Source organism: Perognathus longimembris, chromosome 25 (assembly GCF_023159225.1).
Source record: "Perognathus longimembris pacificus isolate PPM17 chromosome 25, ASM2315922v1, whole genome shotgun sequence".
NCBI classification, from domain to species: domain Eukaryota; kingdom Metazoa; phylum Chordata; class Mammalia; order Rodentia; family Heteromyidae; genus Perognathus; species Perognathus longimembris.
The window spans coordinates 13,216,520-13,241,474 of NC_063185.1; the positions used below are offsets into that span (position 1 = coordinate 13,216,520).

At 51.0% G+C, this 24,955-nt stretch overlaps 1 protein-coding gene across 1 annotated transcript in view; it reads left to right on the plus strand.

Annotated features, from left to right (window-relative positions):
* Tnip1 (TNFAIP3 interacting protein 1) overlaps positions 1-24,908 on the plus strand; it is a 37,058-nt gene extending 12,150 nt beyond the window's left edge. The window contains 17 exon segments of the mRNA XM_048334300.1: positions 356-490; positions 2,254-2,339; positions 3,701-3,784; positions 4,364-4,555; positions 5,817-5,911; positions 8,037-8,160; positions 11,425-11,514; positions 12,610-12,675; positions 12,894-13,025; positions 15,680-15,703; positions 15,705-15,809; positions 18,031-18,159; positions 19,163-19,288; positions 19,715-19,780; positions 20,037-20,228; positions 21,776-21,863; positions 24,176-24,908. Of these exon segments, the coding sequence (XP_048190257.1) occupies positions 356-490; positions 2,254-2,339; positions 3,701-3,784; positions 4,364-4,555; positions 5,817-5,911; positions 8,037-8,160; positions 11,425-11,514; positions 12,610-12,675; positions 12,894-13,025; positions 15,680-15,703; positions 15,705-15,809; positions 18,031-18,159; positions 19,163-19,288; positions 19,715-19,780; positions 20,037-20,228; positions 21,776-21,863; positions 24,176-24,210 (1,769 nt within the window). The 3' untranslated portion in view covers positions 24,211-24,908.
* Positions 24,909-24,955: the final 47 nt, after the last annotated feature.

The window sequence follows — 24,955 nt, forward strand, 5'->3', positions numbered from 1 at the left end:
AGGGTCTCCCCCTGCAGCAGCCCCTGGTTGTGGGGGCTTAGCTGTGGCCACCCTAGGTTTACCACAGTGGAGGGCTGGCTAGTGATAGAAGGATGGGACAGGATGAGGAAGCCCCAGAAAGAACAGGAGCCTTTCCTGGTATCCCGTCCTCCTGTCCCCCCATTTCCTGGCTTGCTGGGCCCTCTTCTTGCTGTAGCCCATTTCTGGTGAAGAGTCAGTGGTTGGTCCTGCCTGCCCACAAAGTAGTAGGGGTTGTAAGTCTAGGACTTAAGGCTCAAAATCCAGGCTCTGGCAGGGTGGGGAGAACCAGTGCGTGGGGCTAAGAAATCGTGTTTCTCCGTCCTCATCCCTCCAGGGGAGCTTCTGGAAGAGTCTCAGATGGAAGCATCCAAACTGCGGCAGAAGGCAGAGGAGCTGGTCAAGGACAATGAGCCGCACCCGCCACCTTCTCCCTCCTTGGGCTCCTTCGACCCCCTCTCTGAGCTCACAGGTACAGAAGCATGTGGGCACCCTGCCTTCCTGGACCCCAAACTGCCAGACCTTTGTTCCACTTGCCTAACTCCCTAATCCAGTGAAACCACAGTATTTATCCTGAGGCCACAGTTCCCTCTTCCATTCCCCAAGAAGGTCAGATCTGGAAGGGACTTCAAAATTAATCTTGTTAAAATGGACTGGTGACTCAGCACTCCAGAGGACCTGGCAGACGTTAATGGTCAATCACAGCAGTTCACCTGAGTCCAAGATGTGGCCTCAGGACCTTTATCAGCATATTTATTCAACAGATACTTAGCAGTTTTGTGCCAACCATAGATAACACTGCAGGCAGCCATCTCTTATGCTGAGTTGGCATAGGAAGGAAAGTCCTCTGGGCTGTCCCTCCTTCTGTTTGGCAGTTAGGGAAGCTGAGGTACAGGAAGACTCTGCACTCATTATTAGCAAGCTGTGGTGTCCATACACTCCCTGTTAAAGGAAAAGGGGGCAGTGACCAGGGGCTGAAGCCCTGCCTGCCTTCCTTAATTCCACATGTCCTCCACCCAGTCCAGGGCAAGGTCTGCTGCAGCGCCACCTGCTGGCCCCTCCCTGGTCTGGTTGGCAGCCTGCCCTTTGGCTGGTTGTGCCATTTGCTTACTAGATAAAGGGAGGAAAATGGTGATATGGCTGCAGCCAGTGGCCATTCCCAACCTCCGCCTGCCTATGCCCAGTCAGCATCCTGATCCTGATGTCCATCTTGAGTCCCTGATTGATGCTGGGGCTGCCCAGCGTGAGGCACCGAGCTACCCTAGGAGGTTCTTGGCAGCCAGGGCCCCAGCAGGCTGGGGAAGGAGAGCTGAGTGTGAGTCCTGGTTTTGTAATTGCTGGCTATGTGATGTGGGTAAGTTGGTGACCTTGCCACACCTCAACTTTCTTACCTTTAAAATGGAGATAGAGAGCCAGGCACCAGTGTCTCACACCTGCAATCCTAGCTATCCGGAGGCTGAAGTCTGAAGATCAAAGTTTGAAGCCAGCCCAGGCAGAAGAGTCTGTGAGACACTTGTCTCCAATTAACTACCAGAAAGCTGAAAGTAGAACGATGGCTCAAGTTGTAGACCTCCAGCCTTGACAACAAAGCTAAAAGACAGCCCAGTCTTGGAGTTCAAGCCCCAGTATTAGTACACAAAAATAAAAAAAATATTAAAAAGGCTGGGCACTGGTGGCCCATGGCTGTAATCCTACCTACTTAGGAGGTTGAGATCTGAGGATCTTCAAAGCCTACCTGGGGAGGAAAGTCTGTAAGATTCTTATCTCAAATTAACTACAAACACACACAAAAGCCAGAAGCAGAGCTGCTACTCAAATGGTAGAATACTATCCTTGAGCCCCCAAGCCCAGGGACAGTGCCCAGGTTCAGAGCTCAAGCCCGAGGACCAGCAGTAAAAAAGGCAGAGGGAAGATATGGGATGGTCCTGACAATGGCCAGGAAATTTTATAAAACACTTGGTCAATTGTAGTGTCCTATATCATGGAAATAGGTGTAGCATAGTAGGGATTGTCCCAGGGAGTCGAGGGTAAGGATCTCTATGTCCAAGCTCTATCTCAATCATTCCACGGCCAGTTTTCCTTGGCTACTTGGGCCTGGCAAGGTTGCCTCTATTTCTCCAACTGAAATGGAAAACCCTGTCTAAGAACTCTTCTGTCAAGCATGGTCCTTGAGGACCAGTCTCTTAGGCTTCTCCCCTTCCCCATGTCTATAACTGTGCTGTCTTGGTTTTCCAGGAAAGGATACGAATGTGCCAGCACCTCCTGCTACCCCTGTATGTTCCCGCGAGCAGCCAGTACCAGTACCCAAACCTCCATCCAGTGTGAGTTGCATTTGGAGTCATGGCTAGAGGTTGCCTGACCTTCCAGGTCCTGCTGGCCTATACAAGGACCTGAAGAAAGAGGGTTGGGATCAAGACTGTGCAATCTGGCTAGCTAGGTAACGTTTAAAAAGTCAGACTCAAGCTTTGAGAGGCTCAGTTTCCCCGTTTTGAAATGGAAGCCATAGTGAAGACTTAGCAGGATGACACTGGTATGTGCAAGGATTTTGCTGAGTTGTCTGGTATGAAGTAAGCAGTGGCTGTGCCCAGCGCTCAGAAGATAACACCGACTTGGTGTGGGTCACATCCTCAGCAAGACGACCCACTATGTCCTACAGATCTGGCTTGAGAAGTTCTGCGTGGCTTTCTAGCACAAGCCCTCAACGGGTCGGAGAGTGTAGCACCTTCATCTTACAGATCAGGCCCAGGGAGAGAAGGTCTGTGTCAGGTTCCTTCAGGTTCCTGGGAAAACATAAAAGGAAAAGGGGACTTGGTTAGGGCATGGCTGAGACCAGAGTTAGGGGTCATGGTGACCTTGAGATTCAGTTAGATGCTAGAGTGGAGCTGAAATAGTGTCTGCAGGCCAGGTTTAATGGGAAACTTTGAGCCAGGTGCAGTTCAGATGGACCTCAGTTGAGCAACCAGTGAATTCTACTTAAGAGTGTCTTAGGGGTAGGAAAAGGCGTGGGACTGGTTGGCCATCTTGGATTTGGGCACACCCTGGAAAAGTCTCCATATTTATCAAATCATCTTTGGGATTCTTCTCAGTGATTTCACTCCTCTGCAGATCCCTGGAACAGGGCTGGCAAGGTCAGCATAGAACCTTGCCTGGTGGCAGCCATAACAACTGCCATCTGTGTCACCTTGAAGGAATGGTCAGAGACATCTGAGCCTTGGAGACAGTCCTGGTGCCTTAGCAGGACTTGTGGTCATGGGTGTAGTCTTTGTTTTTGTGTTAATATGCGTTTTCAGTTTCCTCATCTGTCTCAAGGGGAGAGGATATGACCCTCAAACCCATTCCTTGAGTTGCTTTGAGGGATAAAGGAGTTCGTGGAAACATTTTAAAAGGTCCAGACCTTTAAAAGGTGTGATTCTGAAGTGCTAGCAGGGCCGAGTCATTGCTCACAGAGGAGCAGATTAGCCAGGGAGGGCTGCGACCTCAGCTCACATGCAGGTTCCGGTGTCCGTCTGCAGTCTGGCTGTGTGGTCTCATGCCAGTGTCCCTGGGAGCTCAGTGGGGCTTGATCTGGATGTGAGACAAGACCTTATCCTTTCCTTCTACACCCTTGCTGCTCTCTGCAGTGGGTGCCAGAAGAAAGCCAGGACTGTTGTTCTTGAGTAGCTCCTAACTGCCTTCTGCACAGGGCACCTCCTCTGAATTTGAAGTGGTCCCCACTGAAGAGCAGAATTCTCCACCAGAGAGTAGCAGCCACCCCAGAAACATGATGGTGAGTGTCCAGGCCAGCCCCTTGAGCACATCATACTGTTTCCTCTCAGTCTCACATGGGGACACTCGAATCCCTTGGGCTCCCTGGAGTCACATGGGGACACACTGGGGCTGGAGAAGGGAGTGCTTCTCGCTCTCTTATGCAAATCTCCAGGCTGGTGACTTCCCCAAGTTGGTGTACCCTACTGTTGTGAAAGCCGAGGCACTTTGTGGGCCTTGTGAGTTTCTGAGCAGGCTGTGAGGAGGGAGAGCAGGAGAGGCCCTGTATACTCGGAGTGGATGTGGGTGCTAAGGCCCAAGGGAAGTCCGATTCACCCACAGGCTCTTAGCAAGGGCCAGAGTGTGAGAGGGAGGTGGCCCTGGGTGCTGCTAAGCTGGCTGTTGATTGGCCTGGGAGTGCCAGATCCTCCCCCTGTGAGTCAGCCCCAGACAGGGAACCTGCGTAACTGCAGAATTTCCCTGGGCTGAGCTGGGGCCCCAGGGGGGAAACTGAGTCATGGAGCATGCATCTGTGGGAGAACTGGCTGGCAGTACGTGTTCAAGCCTCGCCAAAGAGTGGTCCTCTTCCCCTCCCCGCCAGGAACTGGGCCCCCTGCCCCATGAGGATGGCAACCTGATGCTCCACCTGCAACGCCTGGAGACCACCCTGAGCGTGTGTGCTGAGGAGCCCGACCACAGCCAGCTCTTCACCCACCTGGGCCGCATGGCCCTCGAGTTCAACCGGCTGGCCTCCAAGGTGCACAAGAACGAGCAGCGCACCTCCATCCTGCAGGTGAGGCAGGCAGGTGGGCAGGTGACGGGCTGACCTCCTCTGAGGGCAGGCACATTTTGGGTTTCTTAGTACAGTGGTGAGCCAAGTTAGGAAGTTGCGGGAAGATAGGAGGAAGAGGAAGGAAATGGGGAAGTGGAGAGTGGGGAGTGCTGGTTCTCGGCTAATGATAGCTGCGGGGGGTGGGGGGTGAATATGGAGGTTGGCAGTGGCCTTTTCTTCGTTCTTTATGGGGTGGCACCTCCTTTCCTGCTCTGTCCCCACATGTAGAATCTATCCATCTTCCCACTTCCTAGGTGAGGAAACCAAAAGGAATGACTTTTTTTAAACCCAAGGTCACCCAGCTGGTAAATGGTAGAGCTGCTCTTAACCACCATCCCAGCCTTCTCTGGGGGAATTCCGTTTAAAGACCTTACTCCCCACGCCCAGGGAATGAGGTGTCATTCTGTCCATTAGGAACCAAGGGCAGGACAGTGTGTTCTATGGAGGCCCCCTGCCCAGGACCATGACACCCTGCGTATTTACACAGCCATTGGGTGGAGGTAGAGGAATTCATTTCCTCTTCCTTCATCCATTCACAGAGTTGCTTCAGTTCCATCAGACTGCAGATCCACTCAGTGCAGTTCCACTCAGGCTGCAGATCCCTGCCCCCATCAGTGAGCCCGGGGGCCAAATTAGCCCCTCCTCCAAGGAGAGACGGGGACAGTGCGCTGACCGGTCACATGTCCACATTCCGCTGCTGGGAAGTGGGAGTAGGTGGGTTGTTCTGTCAGAATCTCTCTCTCTCTCTCTCTCTCTCTCTCTCTCTCTCTCTCTCTTTCTCTCTCTTTCTCTTTTGCCAGTCCTGGGGCTTGAACTCAGGGCCTGAGCACTGTCCCTGGCTTCTTTTTGCTCAAGGCTAGCACTCTACCACTGGAGCCATAGCACCACTTCCAGCTTTTTCTCTTTATGTGGTACTGAGGAATGGAACCTAGGGCTTCATGCATGCTAGGCAAGCATTCTACCACTAGGCCACATTCCCAGCCCCTCTGGCTGACTCTTGCACAGGCATCCTCATAGTTGGCCCCCACAGGATGTCTGAAGGGTCCTGGAAGGTGGTCTAGATGCCACCTACCCTGAGATATTGGGTGAGGCCAGTCATAAGTGATGTGATGTTGTGGAGGCCTCCAGCCTGTTCCACCCCTCTGTGTCAACCTGTATTGGGATGTACCCCTCTCCTAACCCTCCCTTCCCATCCCTTCCCATCCACCTGCCTCACCCACAGACCTTATGTGAGCAGCTTCGCAAGGAGAATGAGGCCCTGAAGGCCAAGCTTGACAAGGGCCTGGAACAGCGGGACCAGGCTGCTGAAAGGCTGCGGTAAGCACAGCCCCCAGGAGCAGGCTGGGTGGAAGGAGTTGATGTCTTCGACTGATTTTGAGGATGAGAATTCAGGGCCCCAAGAACTCATACTTAAAGCTCTGCGTAGATAAATGCCAGATCTCTTGGTCCTTTCTAGCTCCTGTGGTCATTTCTCGAGGGCCCCTTGATTACCTTGGAGAGCAGAAAAGGCAGATTCAAACTGCCTTTCTCCCTCCCTCTCCTCCCAGATCTGCTCCCTAGCCTGCTGACCATTGCCTGGCTATTTGAGAGAGGGTCAGGACTCTTCTGTCCCCTGCTGGTCACTGTCGTGCCATCCCTCGTCTGGACTAGTTAGTGGGTCTCAGACTGATCCAAGGATCTGGAGGAAGAGCCAGCAGCTTGTACTCTTACCCCTCCTGTCTCAAGGTTGAGGTGGTGGGTCTAAGGTGAGATGCGGGGTCTGCACCTGACCTTGACTGTCAGAACTCAAGAGGGCCCTCTTTGATCATGAGGGCCCAACCCCGCAGCATATGAGGGGATACTGGGCCCCAGAGAGGTGCAGGGATTCGCTTCAGTTCTCCCAATGGGAACCTGGGTCTTCTTGCTCTGCGAGCTCTAACAGTGGCCACGGTTTCTACCTGTGCTGTGGGTAATGTGCTGGATTATGTTAGGCACCAGCTGGGCTCAGTCCACCCAGGAGACATCTGTACCATAGCAAGGACTTTCCCCTCTTGAAGTCAATCAGCAAACAGACTTCAGTGTGGCCACATAATGCTGAAGTACTGAACTACTGCCATTTCCAATCAGAATGCCTTTGTTTACTTCGGGATGGCTAAAGAGTTGAGGTTTTACACCATATTGGCCCTGTCCATGGGTACAAAACCCCAGGCTGGAGGAAAGACTCATGGATTAGAAGGAAGAATGTAAGTCCTTACTGTGTGGCCCGGGGAAACTGCTTCACTTCTTGGGTGTTGCTAATGAGTGGGAACCCAGCTAACAAAGGGAACCCGATCCGATGTGTTCTCTATTTCCCTGATTCCCCATCACTTTTATTCTGTCCTGTATTACCTGCCTTATTGTATAATTAAGGTTTTATTTTGATTCATATTTCTACTTGATGTTACTGTAAAGGAGCAAATCACTAGTGGCTCACACCTATAATCTTAGCTACTCAGGAGGCTAAGGTCTGAGGATTGCAGTTCGAAGCCAGCCTGGGCAGGAAAGTCCGTGAGACTCTGTCTCTAATTAAGCACCAAAAAAGTCGGAGCAGAGCTGTGGCTCAAGAGGAGAGAGTGCTAGTCTTGAGCAAAAGTTGCTCAGGGACAGTGCCCAGGCCCAGAGTTCAAGCTCTAGGACCAGCAAATACACACATACACACACACACACACACACACATATTATTGTAAAGGAAACTTTTTTTTTTTTTGCCAGTCCTGGGCCTTGAACTTAGGGCCTGAGCACTATCCCTGGCTTCTTTTTGCTCAAGGCTAGCACTCTGCCACTAGAGCCACAGCGCCACTTCTGGCCGTTTTCTGTATATGTGGTGCTGGGGAATCGAACCCAGTGCCTCATGTATACGAGGCAAGCTCTCTTGCCACTAGGCCGTATCCCCAGCGTTAAAGGAAACTTTTAACTGGAATAAATGGAATCCAGCACTACCTACCCTAAATGGAGAGTGAAGCTGAATGGGTATTATTAACAGGTGATGGTAAAGGACCATGGCCACCACAGGTTTTGAGCCTACGGACAGCTTCTTCCATTCCCAAGGCCACAGTAGGTACTATCTGGGCTCAGGCTTTTTCCATTCCCAAGGAGACAGTAGGTGCTATCGGGTGCTCAGGTCTTACCGGCACCCTGCTGGCATTCCCCTGATCCATCAAGGCCATTTGGGGGTAACGGGTGGAGCTATCTCACTGGTATGGGATGGGTTACTTAATGCAGACTTCAGTTATATCCTGAAGATCTCATGAATATAAGCAATCCATCAGGGACAGCCTGCCATTGAGTATTAGAGACTGTTAGGGAAACCCACACACAGCAATGAGTTCTCCCAATACTAAACTCTGCTAAAGTCGCGCACCTGGGTTGAGGCCTCACTAGTTCCCTAGCCAGAGGCATTGTGACTTCTCTGTCTTCACCACAGGGAGGAAAATATGGAGCTCAAGAAGTTGTTGATGAGCAGCAGCAACAAAGAAGGTGCCTGTGGGCATCCAGGCTCCCCCAAGATAGAGGGTACCATCAAGAAGGGCGTGGCCGGACAGCAGCAGGTATGTGATCCGAAATCCAGTCTGTGTCCATTCACTGCCTCCAGAGACAATGAGCTTGCACTTCTGCACAGGTATACTGGTAGAAGGTTCTTTATGATTGGTCAGTGGTGTTTACATGATTTGATCTGCAGTATCTGCCCCCCTGGCATGTCCATTTCTTAGGGTTCTTTTTCTACCTTCAGCCCCATAGGCCTTCCTGTTCTCTGGGATGCTGCCCAGAACTGCTTCAGCTACATGGCTCCCTGACGCCATAGGCCTTCTCCTCTCCTGGCTGATCAGCCTCGGACCTTTAGCCGTTGCTCAGAGAAGCTGGGGTTGAGTCTTTTGCTCAGTCTGGACACTGATCCATAAATACACCTCATTTGTCAAGGTCTCTTAAAGGATGACTCCTGAGAGTCAGATATAGGAGGCAGAATGGGGATCCTACTGAGATCCTACCGTCCTGTGCCCCTGGAGGCCCAGAAATGGAGAGAAGATGGTGCCACGACGTCAGCGTGGCCTGTCATGCCACAGGGCCGTTCCACTTCCCCCTCCTACCTCCAGGCCCCTCCAGCGCACAGCCAGGTCCCAAGTGCCCCTGGCCCTCTCTCTTTCCTTCTCCCTCCCCCGAGTCTCACCCTTTCACATGGTTGGTTTTTTCCCCCTTAAATAGGGTTCAGTAACCGCACTGCAGGGCCCAGTGTCTTCAGATAAGCTTACACATAGGTAGTAGTAGTAGTAATTAATAACTTAATTCCCACATTCTTATGGTAATAAAGAGCTTACCCAGGATTTGCAAAGCCACGATCTCATTTAGGCCTCCTTCTGCCTGAACGGTAGGCAGGACTAGGACGACGCTTCCATTTTCAACAGCAGGAGGATCGGAGAGGCCATTTGCCATCATGCAGTCAAGATCTCTGTGTCACCTGCTACCAGGCAGACATGGGAAACATGCCAAATGGCAAATGTCTGTTTGTCCTGGCTCCACCTGTTACGGTGCTGACACCTTGGATAAGTTACAAAAACTCTTGGCTGAGATTTCCTCCTCTAAGATAGTGACACCCCTTCAGGAGTTTTCCAGAGAATTCAGTGATACAATGCACATGACAGCAGCTTATTATAATAAATGGTGAATGTGTGTATGTGTGTTTGTGCATGTGTGGGTGCACAGGCTTGAACTCAGCATTGGGCACTGTTCCTGAGTTTTCTTGCTCAAGGCTAGCGTTTTACCAATTGAGCCACAGCTCCACTTCTGCCTTTCTCAGGTGGTTAACTGGAAGTAAGAGTCTCATGGATTCCTCTACTTGGGCAGGCTTTGAACTGTGATCATCATGTATCAGCTTCCTGATTTGAACTGTGACTGTCATATATCAGCTTCCTAAATAGCTAGGAGTACAGGCATGAACCACTGGTGCTTGGCTTTTCAGCTTCTTTTTAAGGTAGATTTGAGACCAGCAGCTGGGTCTGCCAACTGTGTGGCTGGCTTTATTTACTCCTCAACAGATTCCTCTGTGAAGATTTGGGGTTCACTACCCAGAGTCTCAGCATCCTCCTCCTCCATTTCTTGAGCTGTTATCCTTTCTGGCTATGCATAATTTTGGCCCAAGAGTCAGTAGGCCACTTTACCTGAAGAGGTTCCTATGTGCCCTGACTAGCATCATGGGTGTGCTTAAAGGCTTTCGCCTGTAGAGGGCACTTGAGCCTAACAAGTTTTACCTCTACACCCCACCCCAAGCCTGAGAAGGAGGTCTGAGAGGAAGGGAGTAGAGAGAAAATAGGACTCCCAGAACAAATTAGGATCACAGGGTATCCTCCAGTGTCAGAGGTCCCCACATGGCTGCAGAGACCACCAGCTTCTGATTCATGTTCACATACTCAGGCCCAGAGAGAGCAGAAGTCCTAGTCTTGGCTAGCATCCCAGAAGGGTGGAGATAAGAGCCAGTGCGCAATTCTACATTCCTATCCCGATCCACTATGCCACCTCAACACTTCTTAATTTTTTAAATGGTACCTTGAGTTTGCTTTAAACTGAAGCAGAGTCCAAAGTTCAGTCCCTATACCTTTCTTCTAGCTTCCTCTAACCATCATAAATAACCATGTAACAACCTGTGAGCCATCTTATCTAACCATGGTCCAACTATCAAGACTAGGAATTAGCATTGGTGAGACCCCAAACTTTCCTGCAGACTTCATGAGTCTTTCACTCATGTCCTTTGTTGTTGTTGTTGTTGTTGTTGTTGTTGTTGTTGTTGTTGGATTGAATCCAAGACACTATGTTAGGCTGGGCACCAGTGGTCCACACCTGTAATTCTAGTTGTAGGATTAGGAAGCTGAGATCTGAGGATCCAGGTTTGAAGCCAGCCCAGGCATGAAAATCTGTGAAACTCTTACTCTCCAGTAACGACCAAAAAGTGGCAAGTGAAGCTATGGTTCAAATGGTAAGAGTATCAGCCTGAGTGAAAAAGCCGAGGGACAATACCCAAGCCCTGAGTTCAAGCCTCAGTACTGGCATACACAAAAAAGTAAGTACTTGATCACTGAGCTATGTCCTCAGTCCTCTCCTCACCCGTTTTACTACCCATCATCGGTAGATCTCACCTGCCACATTTATTATGGCAGTAGTCTAATGACAACTTGTATTTTCCTCATTCTAATACTTAAACTTTTAAAAGAGTTTTATTAGCATATATAGGGGTTTCCTTGAGACATTTCCATCCATACATAACAATATACCTTTAATCACATTTGTCCCCTCCATGAATCAGCTTTAAAAAGTACGTAACTTTTGTCTTCCAGGCCAGAGGGTATGGGGTGATAGGTGTGTAGAGGGAGGGAAGGGAGGGCCAAGCAGTGGTCTCCCACCACAGTACCTGTATCAGAGAAGAGGCAGATTCTCCCCGGGGACTTCCAGAAGGGAAGTCGTGGCTGGGCTGGTTCATGGTGTCCCGGTGGCTGGGATAACTAGGGAAGTGGGAGGCAGAGGTCTGGGACAGCAGAGGAGACTTCAAAGAGTGGGAGGAAATGGCCAGGTGCCAGTGGCTCACACCTAGAGTCCTAGCTACTCAGGAGCCTGAGATCTGAGGATTGCGTTTTCAAGCCAGCCTGGGCAGGAAAGCTTGTGAGAGTCTTACCCTCAATAAACTACCCAAAAGCTGTAAGTGGAGCCATGACTCAGGTGGTAGAAGGTTAGCCTTGAGCGGAAAAAGCTTAGGGACAGTATCCAGGAAAAGAACGGAGAAAATGTGTATGCAAAGCTTTGGTGAGCACCTCTGTGTCTCTTCCCAGACTAGTGTGATGGCAGGGAAGGTTCCAGAAGCGGTGGCCTTGGGTGCAGCTGAGAAGAAAGTGAAAGTCCTGGAGCAGCAGCGCATGGAGGTAGAGGGCTTGAAAAGGGTGAACAGGGATGTCCTATAATTCGTATTCTGTTAGAACTTAAGAGAATATGCTGTGCTTTATTGCTTTTTTTTTTTATTATTTTGGGTGGTACTAGGGTTTGAACTCAGGACCTTGGAGTTTCTTCACAGGCACATTACTGATGAATCCATTTTGCTGTTTTAATTTAAAAACACACACAAAAAAAGCCAGCACCAGTGGCTCACGCCTTTAATCCTAGCTACTCAGGAGGCTGAAATATGAGGATCATTGTTCAAAGCCAGCCTAGGCAGGAAAGTCTATGAGACTCTTATCTCCAATTAACCATGAAAAGCTGAAAGTAGAGCTGTGGTCGAAGTGGTAGAGCACTCGCCCTTAAGTACAAAAAAAGCTCTTTATGTATGGTGTATTTACATGTATATCTTCGAGTGGGGGGTGGGCACAGAACTCAAGGGCAAAAGGGTGAAAAAGTGCAGCAATGGAACTCACGGGACACGGATGGGAGGGAACTGTGCAACTCATGGTTAGAGACAGGAGGGAGGAACTGGGAGAACAGGAGACTCTGTACTACAGGAAATTTACTTGTTGCCTGGTTCATGTAATTGTAATCCCTCTGTACCTCACCTCTGTAACAATGAAGTAAATTAACTATGAAAAAAAAAAAGCTCAAGGATAGCATACAGGTCCTGAGTTCAAGCCCCAGTGCCAGCAAAAAATAAAAATAAAAACAAAAACTCTTGTTCCCACTTCCTGGACATTTTGCTTTATTTTCAAACTAGCATCTTGCACACATACTCTTTAAGTATGCCTGGACCTTGATCCTTCTATTTGTGCTTTCTGTGTTTTCTGGGAAGGCAGATGTGAAACCAGTCCAAACACATAGTTCACACTGCCCTCTGCAGAGGTGTTGGTCCCCGATTGTACCCCACAATGATGGCTACTCCGGTGTCTTGTCATTCTTACTCTTGGGGCCTGGGTGAGAAGTGCCATAGCCATCATTCCCATGTGCCACATCCTCTTTGGGAAGGTGGGGGCAGGGAGTAGGCGCCCCTTGTCCCGCTCCCCTTCTAAGCCCAACCTCTCTCCATCTCCCCACAGCTGCTGGAAGTGAACAAGCAGTGGGACCATCATTTCCGGTCCATGAAGCAGCAGTATGAGCAGAAGGTAAGGGCTCCTGTCTGAGCTCTCCAGACGCACCCAGTTTTCACCTTGCTGCTTCCTTCTCAGCAGCTTTGAGCCTTGGAGTTGGGGGGGGGGGCTGAGCTGAGCCCCAGGATGGCCAGGAGGAGAAGCTGGGCAGCAGCAGTGTTGAGGCAGGGTGGGGATAGGGGTGCTGCTACACCCTGCCATCACTCACACGCGGCCTCTGCTCCCGAACCCAGATCACTGAGCTGCGGCAGAAGCTGGCGGACCTGCAGAAGCAGGTGACTGACCTGGAGGCGGAGCGGGAGCAGAAGCAGCGGGACTTTGACCGCAAGCTCCTCCTGGCCAAGTCCAAGATCGAAATGGAGGAGGCAAGTGAGATGCTGGCCCTGCGGTAGCCAGGAGGGCATGCTGTCAGTGAGCAGGCACGACCCGGGGGCCCAGGGCTGTGTGGCCCCGGAAAGAGGCACTTTTCCCCTCCCTCTGCCTCAGTTTCTCCTCTGAAAATTGAGGAGGTTAGGGATAGCTCCCACTTTTCAAATACTGTTATTTTCATTTTGAACAACTTTTGATCCTTGAAAACCTTACAAGCTGGGCACCTGTACCTGTACCTAGTTACTCAGGAGGCTGAGATCTGAGGATCACAGTTCGAAGCCAGCCTGAGGTAAGACTCTTTATCTCCAATAAACTACCAAAAAAAAAAAAAAAAAAAAAGCCAAAAGTAGAGCTGTGTCTCAAGTCGTAGAACACTAGCCTTGAACAAAAAGAAGCTCAGGGACAGTGCCTAGGCCCCAGGTTCAAGTCCCAGGAACACACACACACACACACACACACACACACACAATACACACACACCTTACAGACTGAGGAACCAAACAGAAACAGATCATATGAAAGGTACAAGTTGGGCATCTGTGGCTCATACCTGTAATCCTCAGTACTCAGGAGGCTGAGATCAGAAGATAGCAGTTTGAAGCCAGCCTGGGCAGGAAAGGCAGAAGACTCTTATTTCCAATTAACTAGAAAGAAGGCTGAAGTGGAGCTGTGGCTCAAGTGGTATCCTACTGGCCTTGAGTGAAAAAGCTAAGGGGCCAGTGCTCAGGGCCTGAGTTCAAGCCCAGTACCCATACCAGAAAAAGAAAGACACAGCAGGCCAAGGCTGCTACTCAGTACTCAAAGTAGTGATGGTGCTTTGTAGGCAAGAGGCTGAAATGAAACAGTTTCATTTATTTATCCTCTCAGCATTTTCCCTCAGAGCATGTCCCAGGTACTGTTCTAGGCATCAGATTCAACATGAATTGACCTTGTCACTACCCTTGTCAGAGAATTTATGCCACACAACCAGGTAAAAGCAAATATGGAAAAGTGGGTTACTACTGCCAAGAAAAAAAGATGCAGAAAGGAGAGTGTGGGCCTGTGGGGGCCAGATCATTTAGTGGGAAGCACGAACAAGTCCTTGAAGAAATGGCATCTATTCTATCCTGGTCACTGGTGCCGTTCAGAGCGCTTCAGATTCCAGGGACAGCTAAAGGAAGAAAAGCCAACCAGATGTAGTGGTGTATACCTATAATCCCAGCACTCAGAGGCTGAGGCAGGAGAGTCATGAGTTTGAGGCCAGCCTGAACTACATAGTGAGGCTTTTATCTCACTTAAAAAAAGGAGGTGCGTGTGACTCCCAGACTCTGGAGATTTTATTCCCAGTGCCTTTGTGGGAACTGGGAGGGGGCTTTGCCTCGCCTAAGAAAGGCCTTGTCACGTGGAATGCATGTGGAAGTTCTTCCTTAGCTTGTGACTCTCCAGGTCCTTATCTGAGGATTAGCCTGGGAGGAGGAGGTCACTCCCTGTGTATTCTCTGGAGGGCCGAGCACTTGGTGACACACAGCTGGCCCTGGTCCCTGGTCCCTGCTCTCCCTCACTGGAGCAGATGAGGCAATCGCTGGGGCCTGTGTTCTCTCGTGTCTTCTGGGGGAGGTGGGACGTTTCCAAACCCAAGCATGTCTTGCAGATCAGGATGAGGCTGCCTGAGCCTCCTCTGCTAGACATAGCTCACTGCTGGTTTGGACAGTGTGAACCTCAAGGTCATACCGATCTGGGTGGACTCTGACCCTATGTCACCCAATCCTCCTGAACCCATGTGATGGACTGTGAAATGTTCACAGCTCCCAACCCCCCTCCACAGGTCACCATGGTCATCAATTTCCTGTCTGTCTCTGGGCCTTTTTTCCTACTGGTACACAGGGAGACAGTCGTTTTTGGGAGGGAGAACGGTGCAGCTTTGACTAAGCCCCCTCCTCTCTGGACTTTCACATCCCATTGTGTAAAGGAGCTAGGCCTCATTCCACAGTGCTTCTGTGTTGTGCTGCATTTATGTTTGTTTTGGGGGGGCTTTTTTGTGGTACTAAGTATTAAACTGATAATTCGGAGCTCTACCATTTAAGCATGCCTAGTGCTTTTGTTCTTGAAAGGGGTATTGTACTAACTTTGCCTGGATTAGCCTTGGTCCTCCTATCTCCAAGTGGCTGGCATTACTGGCGTGCACATCATGCCTGGCCACATTTCTGTCTTTCAGCATTCTACCATTTGTAGATCAGAGACTCAGAGGACCATTAGAGGTTCTCACAACTCATCACTCTGTATGAATGACAGAAGACCCCTCCCCTCTGTCCATGTGCTGGAAACTACGCCTTTCTCCCCAGAAAATTGTCAGGCAGTATTTCACATTCAGTTTGGGGGTTCACACTCCTCATGCCCTCTGTGATTCATATTAAGAACCCACCTAACCCTGGCACTTAGCGGGGGGGGGGGGGTGTGCCTCTGGTCTCTGCTGGTTGGTGGAGGCACTGGTGTCAGGATCTAGGACCATTCATTCACTTGCTACCCCTTACTGCACCCCTTGCGGGCAATGCAACATGGCAGGGGGAGAGGGAAGAGAGGAGGCATGAGTGAGCAAGGCCAGGGCAGGCTGCGCAGGAGCTCCCAGGCTCCTGCAGAGGCTCCCTGCTTACCAGCCCCATGCTCCCTGCAGACAAGCAAGGAGCAGCTGACAGCCTGAGGCCCAGGAGCTGCAGCAGCGGGTCAAGTACCTGCAGGACCAGCTGGGCCCCCTCACCCGGCAGCGCGAGTACCACGAGAAGGAGATCCAGCGGCTGAACAAGGTGGGTGTCTTGGCCATGATCCCCTGGATAGAGAAAGCTGCCCTGAGCTCAGCTGCCAAGCCCACTCCACTGCCTGAGCCCCCAGCTCAGGAGGCGCGATTCCTGCCTCCTCTGCCCTTCCTTCCACACTGGGAAGTACCCATGTTCTCCGGCTTGAACCCCCTGCCTCCTTCGGTGCCGGCACCAAGCATACGTGTTGAGGACTGCTCACTGGAGGGAGAGGTCGGGCTTTCTCAGCCTTAGGAAGTAGTGTCCGGGGAGTGGGGTACCCCCAGTGGAGGCTGATAAGGCAGAAACAGTCTGGCCAGAGCCAAGGCTGGGGGCAATATGGCCGCCAGGTCTAGAGGTGGCTCTAGTCCTGGTTTAGCCTCTCTCCGTTTAGATTAGTTGAGCTGAGCCTCTCTCAGGGCCTCATTTTGCTGCCTGCAGGCTGATTAGGGTCATGGCAGCTCTGCTTACCCTCCTCTTCCTCCGTGGGCCTGGGAAAAGCCAGCAGGGCAGAGTTGGGAGAGGACATGCTTTGTTCTCCACAGGCCTGGGGAGTTTGCAGCTTACTGCCTAGCCTGTCCTTTGTTGGTTTCTCCTTCCTCTGCCTCCTGGTCGCCACCCTTTAATCGTGACTATTGCTGTTGAAGAAGCATTGGCTATGTCACATGAGGAGCCAGGGGATTTGGAGGTCTAAATGCAGGCCTAGCATAACGCTCTCCATACCGCTGACCTGCACCAGAAGGACAGACGTGTAGATTGTCTTAGCAGAATTGATGAGAGACCTGATGCTCATGCCTCACACCTGTGACCCTAGCTACTTCGGAGGCTGAGATCTGAGGATCACAGGACAAAACCAGCCTGGATAGAAAAGTCTGCGAGATACTCTTTTTTTCTTTTTTTGCCAGTCCTGGGACTTGAACTCAGGGTCTGAGCTCTGTCCCTGGCTTACTCAAGGCTAACACTCTACCACTTGAGCCACAATGCCACTTCAGACGTTTCTGTGTGGTGCTAGGGCTTCATGCATGCTAAGCAAGCACTCTACCACTGAGCCACATTTCCAGCCTGCGAGACACTCTTTTCTCTAATTAATCAGCAAAAAACAAAAACAGACAAATAAAAAAAAAAAAACAGAAGTGTGGCTCAAATGATAGATTTACAGCCTTGAGAGAAAAAGCCAAGTGAGAGCATGAGGCTTAGTACCAGCATACACATGTACACACACACGTGTACACACACACACTTACACATACACAATTGAGGACAGATACCTGTGTACATGAGCCATGCAAGGCATGACTGTGATTTCAAGCCAGTCTCTTGCCTGTTGCTAGACTTCAGTCTATGCATCTTAAAAGTGGGTAAAGTAGGAGAAGAATGTGGAGAGCCCCCTCCTTCAGAGCATCCTGAATTTATTCCTGGTTCAGTGCTCTCCTCAGGCCTGGGCAGGGATGGGGGGCGTGGGGGGAGTAAGTCTATGTTGCCCATTGTCCCAGGAGGCCTGCTGTCCAAGGACTGAAGTCCAGGTGGGGATGAAGGGTGAACAGCCTCAGAGGTGTCCAGAGTTGTAAATAACTAGTTAACAGCTCTACTTCTGGTTGTCTGGTGGCTCATTGGAGATCAGAGTCTCATGGACTTTACTGCCTGGGCTGGCTTCAAACCTTGATCCTCAGATCTCAGCCTCCCGAGCAGCTAGAATTATAGGCAAGAGCCACCAGCACCTGCCTGTAGTTTTATTTCTATAACCTCATCTGTTCATGTTTCAGTTTAGGAAACTAGGGAAAGGCAGGGTTGGGGCGTGCTGAGGCTGAAGAACCCAAGAGAAGCTGAGGAATCTGGGCAGCTGCCAGAGACCAGCTTCCTTCAAAGATGAGGTTCTTCCTAGGCCTGTACTAAGAACCGAGATCCCCCACCTACCTGAGGATCCCAGTTAAGACCCTCGGCTGGGTTGGAATCTCTGTATTGCCCCTTACTGGCTGTGTGACATGGGGCAAGTCACTGAGGTCTCTGAGCCTCAGTTTTCACATCTGTAAAATGTGGCCGTGATCCTAGTCTTTCTTCATAGGATGGTGATGAGGCTTCCACGAGGTGATACGTGCCCGATGTTACTGATCGGGAGATAGCTTGTTACAGGGTACTGGCGGGGTGGTTATTATCCAGAAGAGGATCCTCGAGGATGACTACCCAAGGGGCCTGGTTTCCAGGGCTGATGGTCCCGTCTCTTCCCTCACCCCAGGCTCTGGAGGAAGCTCTGAGCATCCAGGCTTCGCCTTCATCCCCACCAGCATTTGGGAGCCCCGAAGGAGCCAGAGCCCTCCTGAGAAAGCAGGAGCTGGTCACGCAGAATGAGCTGCTGAAACAGCAGGTGAGGCTTGGAGGAGGCGGGGCCAAGACGGGTTGGGAGTCATGGGACCATGGCGGTGGGCCTGGCCCCTGCACGGTCACCAGTTTAGCCTTTTCAGCTCCATGTCCCTAACTTCAGTCATCGCTCTGCCTGCTAGCCACTGCTGAGTTCCCCCCTTCCTCCCCACTCCTATTTACCTAATGTGTAAAAAGTAAATTTTATGTATTTATTTTTGTCTGTCCTGGGGTTTGAACTCAGGGCCTAGGCACTGTCCCGGAGCTTCTTTTTGCTCAAGGCTAGCACTCTACCACTTGAGCCACTGTACCACTTGTGGCTTTTTCTGTTGATGTGGTACTGAGGAATTAAACCCAGGGCTTCATGCATGCTAGGCAAGCTCTCTACCCCTAGGCCACATTCCCAGCCCCAAATTTTATTTTTTTTTAAGAGTTCATAGAGGAAAAGACTTTAATAGAAATCATTTTATATTATAGTCATGTGTTCAATAATATATATTTTGTTTTGTTTGATTTTTTGTTGTTGTTTTTGGTGGTGGTGGTGGTCATGGGGCTTGAACTCTGGACCTAGGCACTGTCCCTGAGCTCTTCAGCTCAAGGCCAGTGTTCTACAGCTTGAGCTATGGCGCCACTTCCAGTTTTCTGGTGGTCTCAAGGACTTTACTGCCCAGCCTGTCTTGAACAGCAATCCTAAGATCTCTCAGCCTCCCGAGTAGCAAGGATTACAGGCATGAGCCACCTGGTGACCAGTGCAACCTTTTTATTTTAAGCCATAGAACCTTTGTTCAAAGAAAGGCGTGCCTTGAAGCCCAAAACATAAGATAGTGAGATCCAGGAATATTCTGGGTGAGATAGAGCGATGGAACTGGAACTGGAGGTACACCCATCCCAGTCCCCTGGACACCCCCCAAGACCATGCAGAAGAGGCAGGGCCTGGTCCTGAGCTCAGAAAGCCTCTGCTCAGAACTAAGTGCCTCCCCCCCCCCCCAAATCTGCTGGGGCTCCTCCAGGTGAAGATCTTTGAGGAGGACTTCCAGAGAGAGCGCAGCGACCGGGAACGCATGAATGAGGAGAAGGAGGAACTGAGGAAGCAGGTGGAGAAATTGCAGGCCCAGGTCACCTCGTCCAACGCCCAGGTAGGAGCCCCTGAGCCACAGGGAAGGGCACCCTGCCTGTCCTCATGGGAGGCGGGAGAGAGAGTAGGAGGCCACCTGGTGTCTTGATGGTCCAGCTCACAACCTGGTCTGCGTCCAGCTCTCTCCCACACTTCTTTGAGCACCTTAGCGAGTTCAGTGCCCTCTCTGGCCTTTTGTGCAATGTGGAGGTCTCACTCAATAGTGTCTCCAGCCCTGCACTTCCATAGTCAATGTCAAGGAACGAATTCTCGCTCACAGAGAGAAGCACACACCCTCCTGGCCTGAGTTCATTCCACCCTCAGGCAGAGCGCCACGCAGGCTGGGCTCCGCTCCGCCCCTGGGCAGAGAAGTGCTTCAGACCCCAGCCTGCCAGAGCCCCATCCCCCGTGCACACCGGCTTTTCTCCCCCTCCTCCTCCTCCTCCAGCTCAAAGCACTCAAAGATGAAGAGAAGGCTAAAGAAGTGCTGAAGCAACAGAAGAGGAAGGCGAAGGTGAGCGGTTGGAGGGAGGAGCAGGCGCCTGCCGCCCTGTCAGCCAAGGTAACAAGGTGTAGGTGGTGAGTGCTGAGGATGTGTTCCGTGTGGCGATCGTGGGCCACCTGTGGCCATGTTTGCCCTCCACCTATGTCTCAGCCTCTCGTGCCTTGAGGGAACTAGGGTTCTAGGCGTAGGGCGATCCGCCGGGTGCCCCTGGGGGTGGCCCATGTGGCATGCTGCAGGCCAGAGCCAGATGAGCCTTTTGTTACAGGCCTCAGGAGAGCGCTACCACATGGAGCCCCACCCAGAGCACCTGTGCGGGGCCTACCCCTACGCCTACCCTCCAATGCCGGCCATGGGGCCACACCACGGCTTTGAGGACTGGTCCCAGATCCGCTACCCCCCTCCCCCCATGGCTATGGAGCACACGGCCCCACACCCCAACTTGCGCCTCTTCCATTTGGTGAGTCTGTGCGCCCCTCCTTCCCTGCAGGACAGCCCAGGGGTGAGAGGGAGATCACGGAGGGGTAAGGAGCCGGGGGTGGGGGGGGCAGCAGGGTGGTGGCTGCCAGCAGCTCTGCTCTCCCAGGCATGAGGACTGTGCGGCCACAGCTGCCCTGCCAGCAGTGGGTCATAGTGTAGGGTGGAGAAGGCCGCATGAGGCACCAGCCAGCCTGGGCTTCTTATCTCCAATTAACCACCCAAAAGCCAGATATAGAGTTTTGATTCAAGTGATATAGTGTTAGCCTGAGGAAAAACCTCAGGGATAGTACCCAGGCCCTGAGTTCAAGCCCCAGGACTGGCCAAAAAAAAATCTTTCATTAAGGGTGGTGTATACGTAACAGTTGATGACCCAGTATTGACTATCTGTATTCCATAGTTTGTATCTAATTATCACTGATATTATAATTAATAGTTATTAACAGCCCATGTAATCACTCTTCATATGCGTCTTTTTTTAAAACTGGAGTATGTTAAGGGATTTCATTGTGTCCATTCGATGCAAGCATATGATGGTATTTCAACTCTATTCCCAGTTACCATTCTTTTTTTTTTTTTTTTTTTTTTGGCCAGTCCTGGGCCTTGGACTCAGGGCCTGAGCACTGTCCCTGGCTTCTTCCCGCTCAAGGCTAGCACTCTGCCACTTGAGCCACAGCGCCGCTTCTGGCCATTTTCTGTATATGTGGTGCTGGGGAATCGAACCTAGAGCCTCGTGTATCTGAGGCAGGCACTCTTGCCACTAGGCTATATCCCCAGCCCCCCAGTTACCATTCTTAACCGCTTCTCTTCCCCTGCTTTTCCTTTCCCCTTCCCCATCCCTAGTACTCCCCCGTTTACCTATATCACCTCGATTGTTTTGTTTCCCCCTACCTTCCACAACTGAGAGAAAACATTTGATCCTGTTTTTTATGAGATTGGCTTATTTTATTTACCATGACAGTATCCAGTTCCACCCATTTTCCAGCAAACGTTTATATACATCATTAAACACTAGAGTAGTGTGGTGGTTAAGAGACTGGCTAAAGTTAAGCCAGGTGCCAGTGGCTCAGGCCTGTAATCCTAGCTACTCAGAAGGCTGACATCTGAAGATTGCAGTTCAAAGCCAGCCCAGGTAGGAAAGTCCATGATAACTCATATCTCCAGTTAACCACCACAAAGCTGGAAATGAGTCTATGGCTCAAGTGGTAGAGCTCTAGCAAAAGAAGCTCAAGGACAGTACTCAGGCCCTGAGTTCAAGCCCCAGGACTGATACCAAACAGAGAGAGAGTGAAAGAGAGATCATTTGAGGTTATAGAGACTTTTATTCAGAGTCAAGCTTTGAACATCATCCTAGCTGGGTAATGTTTCCTAATCCTTCTGAGACTCAGGTTCTTTGTTTGGGAATGCTAACCTGGGTATTTGTAAGGTTTAAATTACACTTGGTTAATGAATATTTAGTACTACTGTGGTATTGTAGCTTGTAGTGTTGTTTCAGTTGTGGTCATTGAATAAGCATCAATTTCATTGCAGCCAGAATATACCTGGCGTCCACCCTGTGCAGGGATGCGAAATCAGAGTTCCCAGATGGAGCTACCCAAGTCCAGGCCTACAGAACCAGGTAGGTCTAGTCTTGGAGAAGGCCCTAAGCTTGCCTTCTCCTGAGGGAGGCCCCTTCCCTACCAAGAAGTCCCAATTTAGGAATGTTACTTTCTGAACTTGGTGAAGAAGAGGCCTGGCTTCTGAACTAGTGTTGAAAAGGAAGTTGTGGTGGCTGCAGAGTGGTAGGTACTGCAGGAGGAGTCAGAGGGATTTTTTATCTTAATGCTTCCTGATTTTTAGAGTAAATTTGGCTAGAAGCAGTCAGGAATAGCCATGCCACCAATCAAATGCTTTCTGGCCTTATAAATTCCTCCACCAGATTAATTAGCCCATCACCTTTAAACTCACCCTCACACAAGTCTCAGGGCACGGACAAAACATAGACAAATTCTTTGCCAGAATGTAACCTGAGTGGCATCTTGTCCAGTTTTCACGAGTCCTCATTCCCGTCTGAGCCTGGGCCTCACTCTTCCGTTCCCACCACCATGCTCTTCTGAGTTCTTACCAGATTCACCCATTAAATGCATTAAGCCTTTTTCTAGCCTGCCAAACAATTCCAAAGCTTTCTAAGCAAAAAAAAAAAAAAAAAACCCAAAAAACAAAAACCAGCAGTGACCCTGCTTCTTATGGCAGTACCTTGTTAGCTTTCTGTACCTGTGACAAAATACTTGAGATGATAAGGGGAAAAGTAAGTTTTGGCTCACAGTGAGAGCATTCAGTCCATGATTGCTTGGCCCTCTCACTTTGGGCCTGGAGTAGCCCAGCGCTTCGTGGTGAGAGTATGAGGCCGAGGAGGTCTGGCAGCCAGGAAGCCAGAAGGAGAAACAGGAAGGAGCTGAGGTCCCCACAGTACCCACTTCAAGGCACACTCCCAGCGACCTCCCTTCCTTCCACTAGGACCAACTCCTGATCCTCATAGCACAACAGCTTGACGGGCCACCGAGCCTGTAGCACATGGGCCTCTGGGGGACATTAAGATCCATAACACCGTGAGAAGAATAAAGCAGGGTGGTCAGTTTAAGGCTCAGGAGCCAAGAACAAAGTCAAGAACAAAAGAAAGAGTAAAAGAGGGACAAGACAAAATGAGAGATGTAGGCAGGACCATATAGGTCAGGGTATTGCAGAGTATGAAAGGGCAGGGCTAGTCTGAATCCTAAACATGGAGTCGAATCTTTTGTGAGGGGTAGTACTAGGGTTTGAACTCAGGACCTTGTGTTGCTCTGCTGGTCCACAACCATGTGAGCCATGACTCCAGCCTTGCTTTTTGCTGGTTATTTTGCTTGTTTTTTTTTGCCAGTCCCGGGGCTTGGACTCAGGGCCTGAGCACTGTCCCTGGCTTCCTTTTGCTCAAGGCTAGCACTCTGCCACTTGAGCCACAGCGCCACTTCTGGATGTTTTCTATATATGTGGTGCTGAGAAATCAAACCCACGGCTTCATGTATACAAGGCGAGCACTTTACCACTAGGCCATATTCCCAGCCCCTTTGCTGGTTATTTTGGAAGATAGGGTCTCATGGACTTGGCTGCCAAGGCTGGCTTTGAACCATCATCCTCAGATCGCAGCCTCCTAATAAGTATATGGGATTGCAGGTGTGAACCACCAACACCTGGCCTGGAGTCCCACATTTTAAAGCAGTGCCATGACCAGCGTGGCATTCTGGAAAGCTCCCTCCAGGCATAAGGTTGACTCCACAATTTGCTTGCCAAGAGGAGACCCTGAGCCCTAGTGACTGCCCTCACTCCCTGCAGGACTCTGTGAGGCAGGAGGCCCTGGGAGACCCTGGGAGCAGAATCCTAGCTAGTGCGTGGGAACAGCATTGAGGCTAAGGCCATCTCAGCATGACACAGAACTTTCTAGAAAAAAGCCAGAGGTGTGCAGACATGGAGCCAGCTGTGTCAGGAGGTTGTAGGAGCAAGTAGAGGCCACAGGACAGATGATGGAGCATGTGGGGAGGCTTGGTGCTTATTAAGGGATTGGCCTGGCCAGTCTTTTCCCCAGAGGATCTATGGCATCTGGTTGCTAAGGGGAAGAAGTTGGCCAGAGACGAGGGCCAGCCCCTCCACAGGAGCTGCTCACTTCAGGAATCTGGAACCAGACTGACTGGGCTCACTACCTCCACACCTGGGACTTGGAACGAGTCTTTAAGACCCCGTCTGTGTCCCCCTTTCCCTCCTCCGTGCAGAGGTCCCCATCAGCCACCCCTCAGGGCTGGAGAGTCCCAGCACGCAGTAGTACTCAGGGCTAGCTGAGTACTCACTGCTTCCAGGTAAGACTTCAGAACTGACCGTGCCACACCATCTCCTAAGTCCTCAACGCTTTTGTTTATTTAGAGCCTGCAAAAACTGACGGTGAGGGGCCTCAGTGAGACCAGCATATGTCACTTGGCTCCACCTTCGTCTTGCAGAGCCCGCTGACCTCAGATTACCAAAAAACTAGAGGCCACAGGCTCTCTTGGGCCAGAGCCTCCGCGAGAAGGGAGGCTGACAAGAGCCATCGGCTCACATCTTCAGCCCTAGACTGCGCACGAGATGGTGGAGACTTCGCCCAGTGGCCTTCCATTGGGGCTCCTCTTTGTGCTGGGCCAGGAAGAACTCACTACCCCGCCTCGTGCTACTGAGTCGAGAGAGGCTGGCTTTGACCTGGACATCACCTTATGATTGAGATGCAGCTGTGACCCCTTCCTTTTAAAACCGCCACAGAAATGGTTTGGGGCCCATCCAGGCGCCCATCCAATGTGTGTGTGTGTGTGTGTGTGTGTGTGTGGCTTTTGCTTCAAGCTGTGTGGTCTGTGCCCTCACCTCAGGGAAGAGCTGTGGAAGAGTGGGTTTGTCTCTAGAGCACAAGGGAACCGCAGAATTTTCCGATGCTGGGCGCCCCACTGCCCCCCATGGTAACCTTGCAAGAGCCCTCGGAGCCTGGAATCAAGGCCACGCCAGCCACATCTGCCGAGGGGCCCCCACCCCTTACAGCTGGAGGTTGGTGGTGCCAGCGGCCTGCGCTGGGGTGGCTTTCTCTAGGCAATTGTTTGCACGAAGTTTGGACATAAATCCAAGTGGAAGATCACTGTTCTGTGGCTGGTTTTCTTTCTCTTACATTCTGACTAAGGTTCT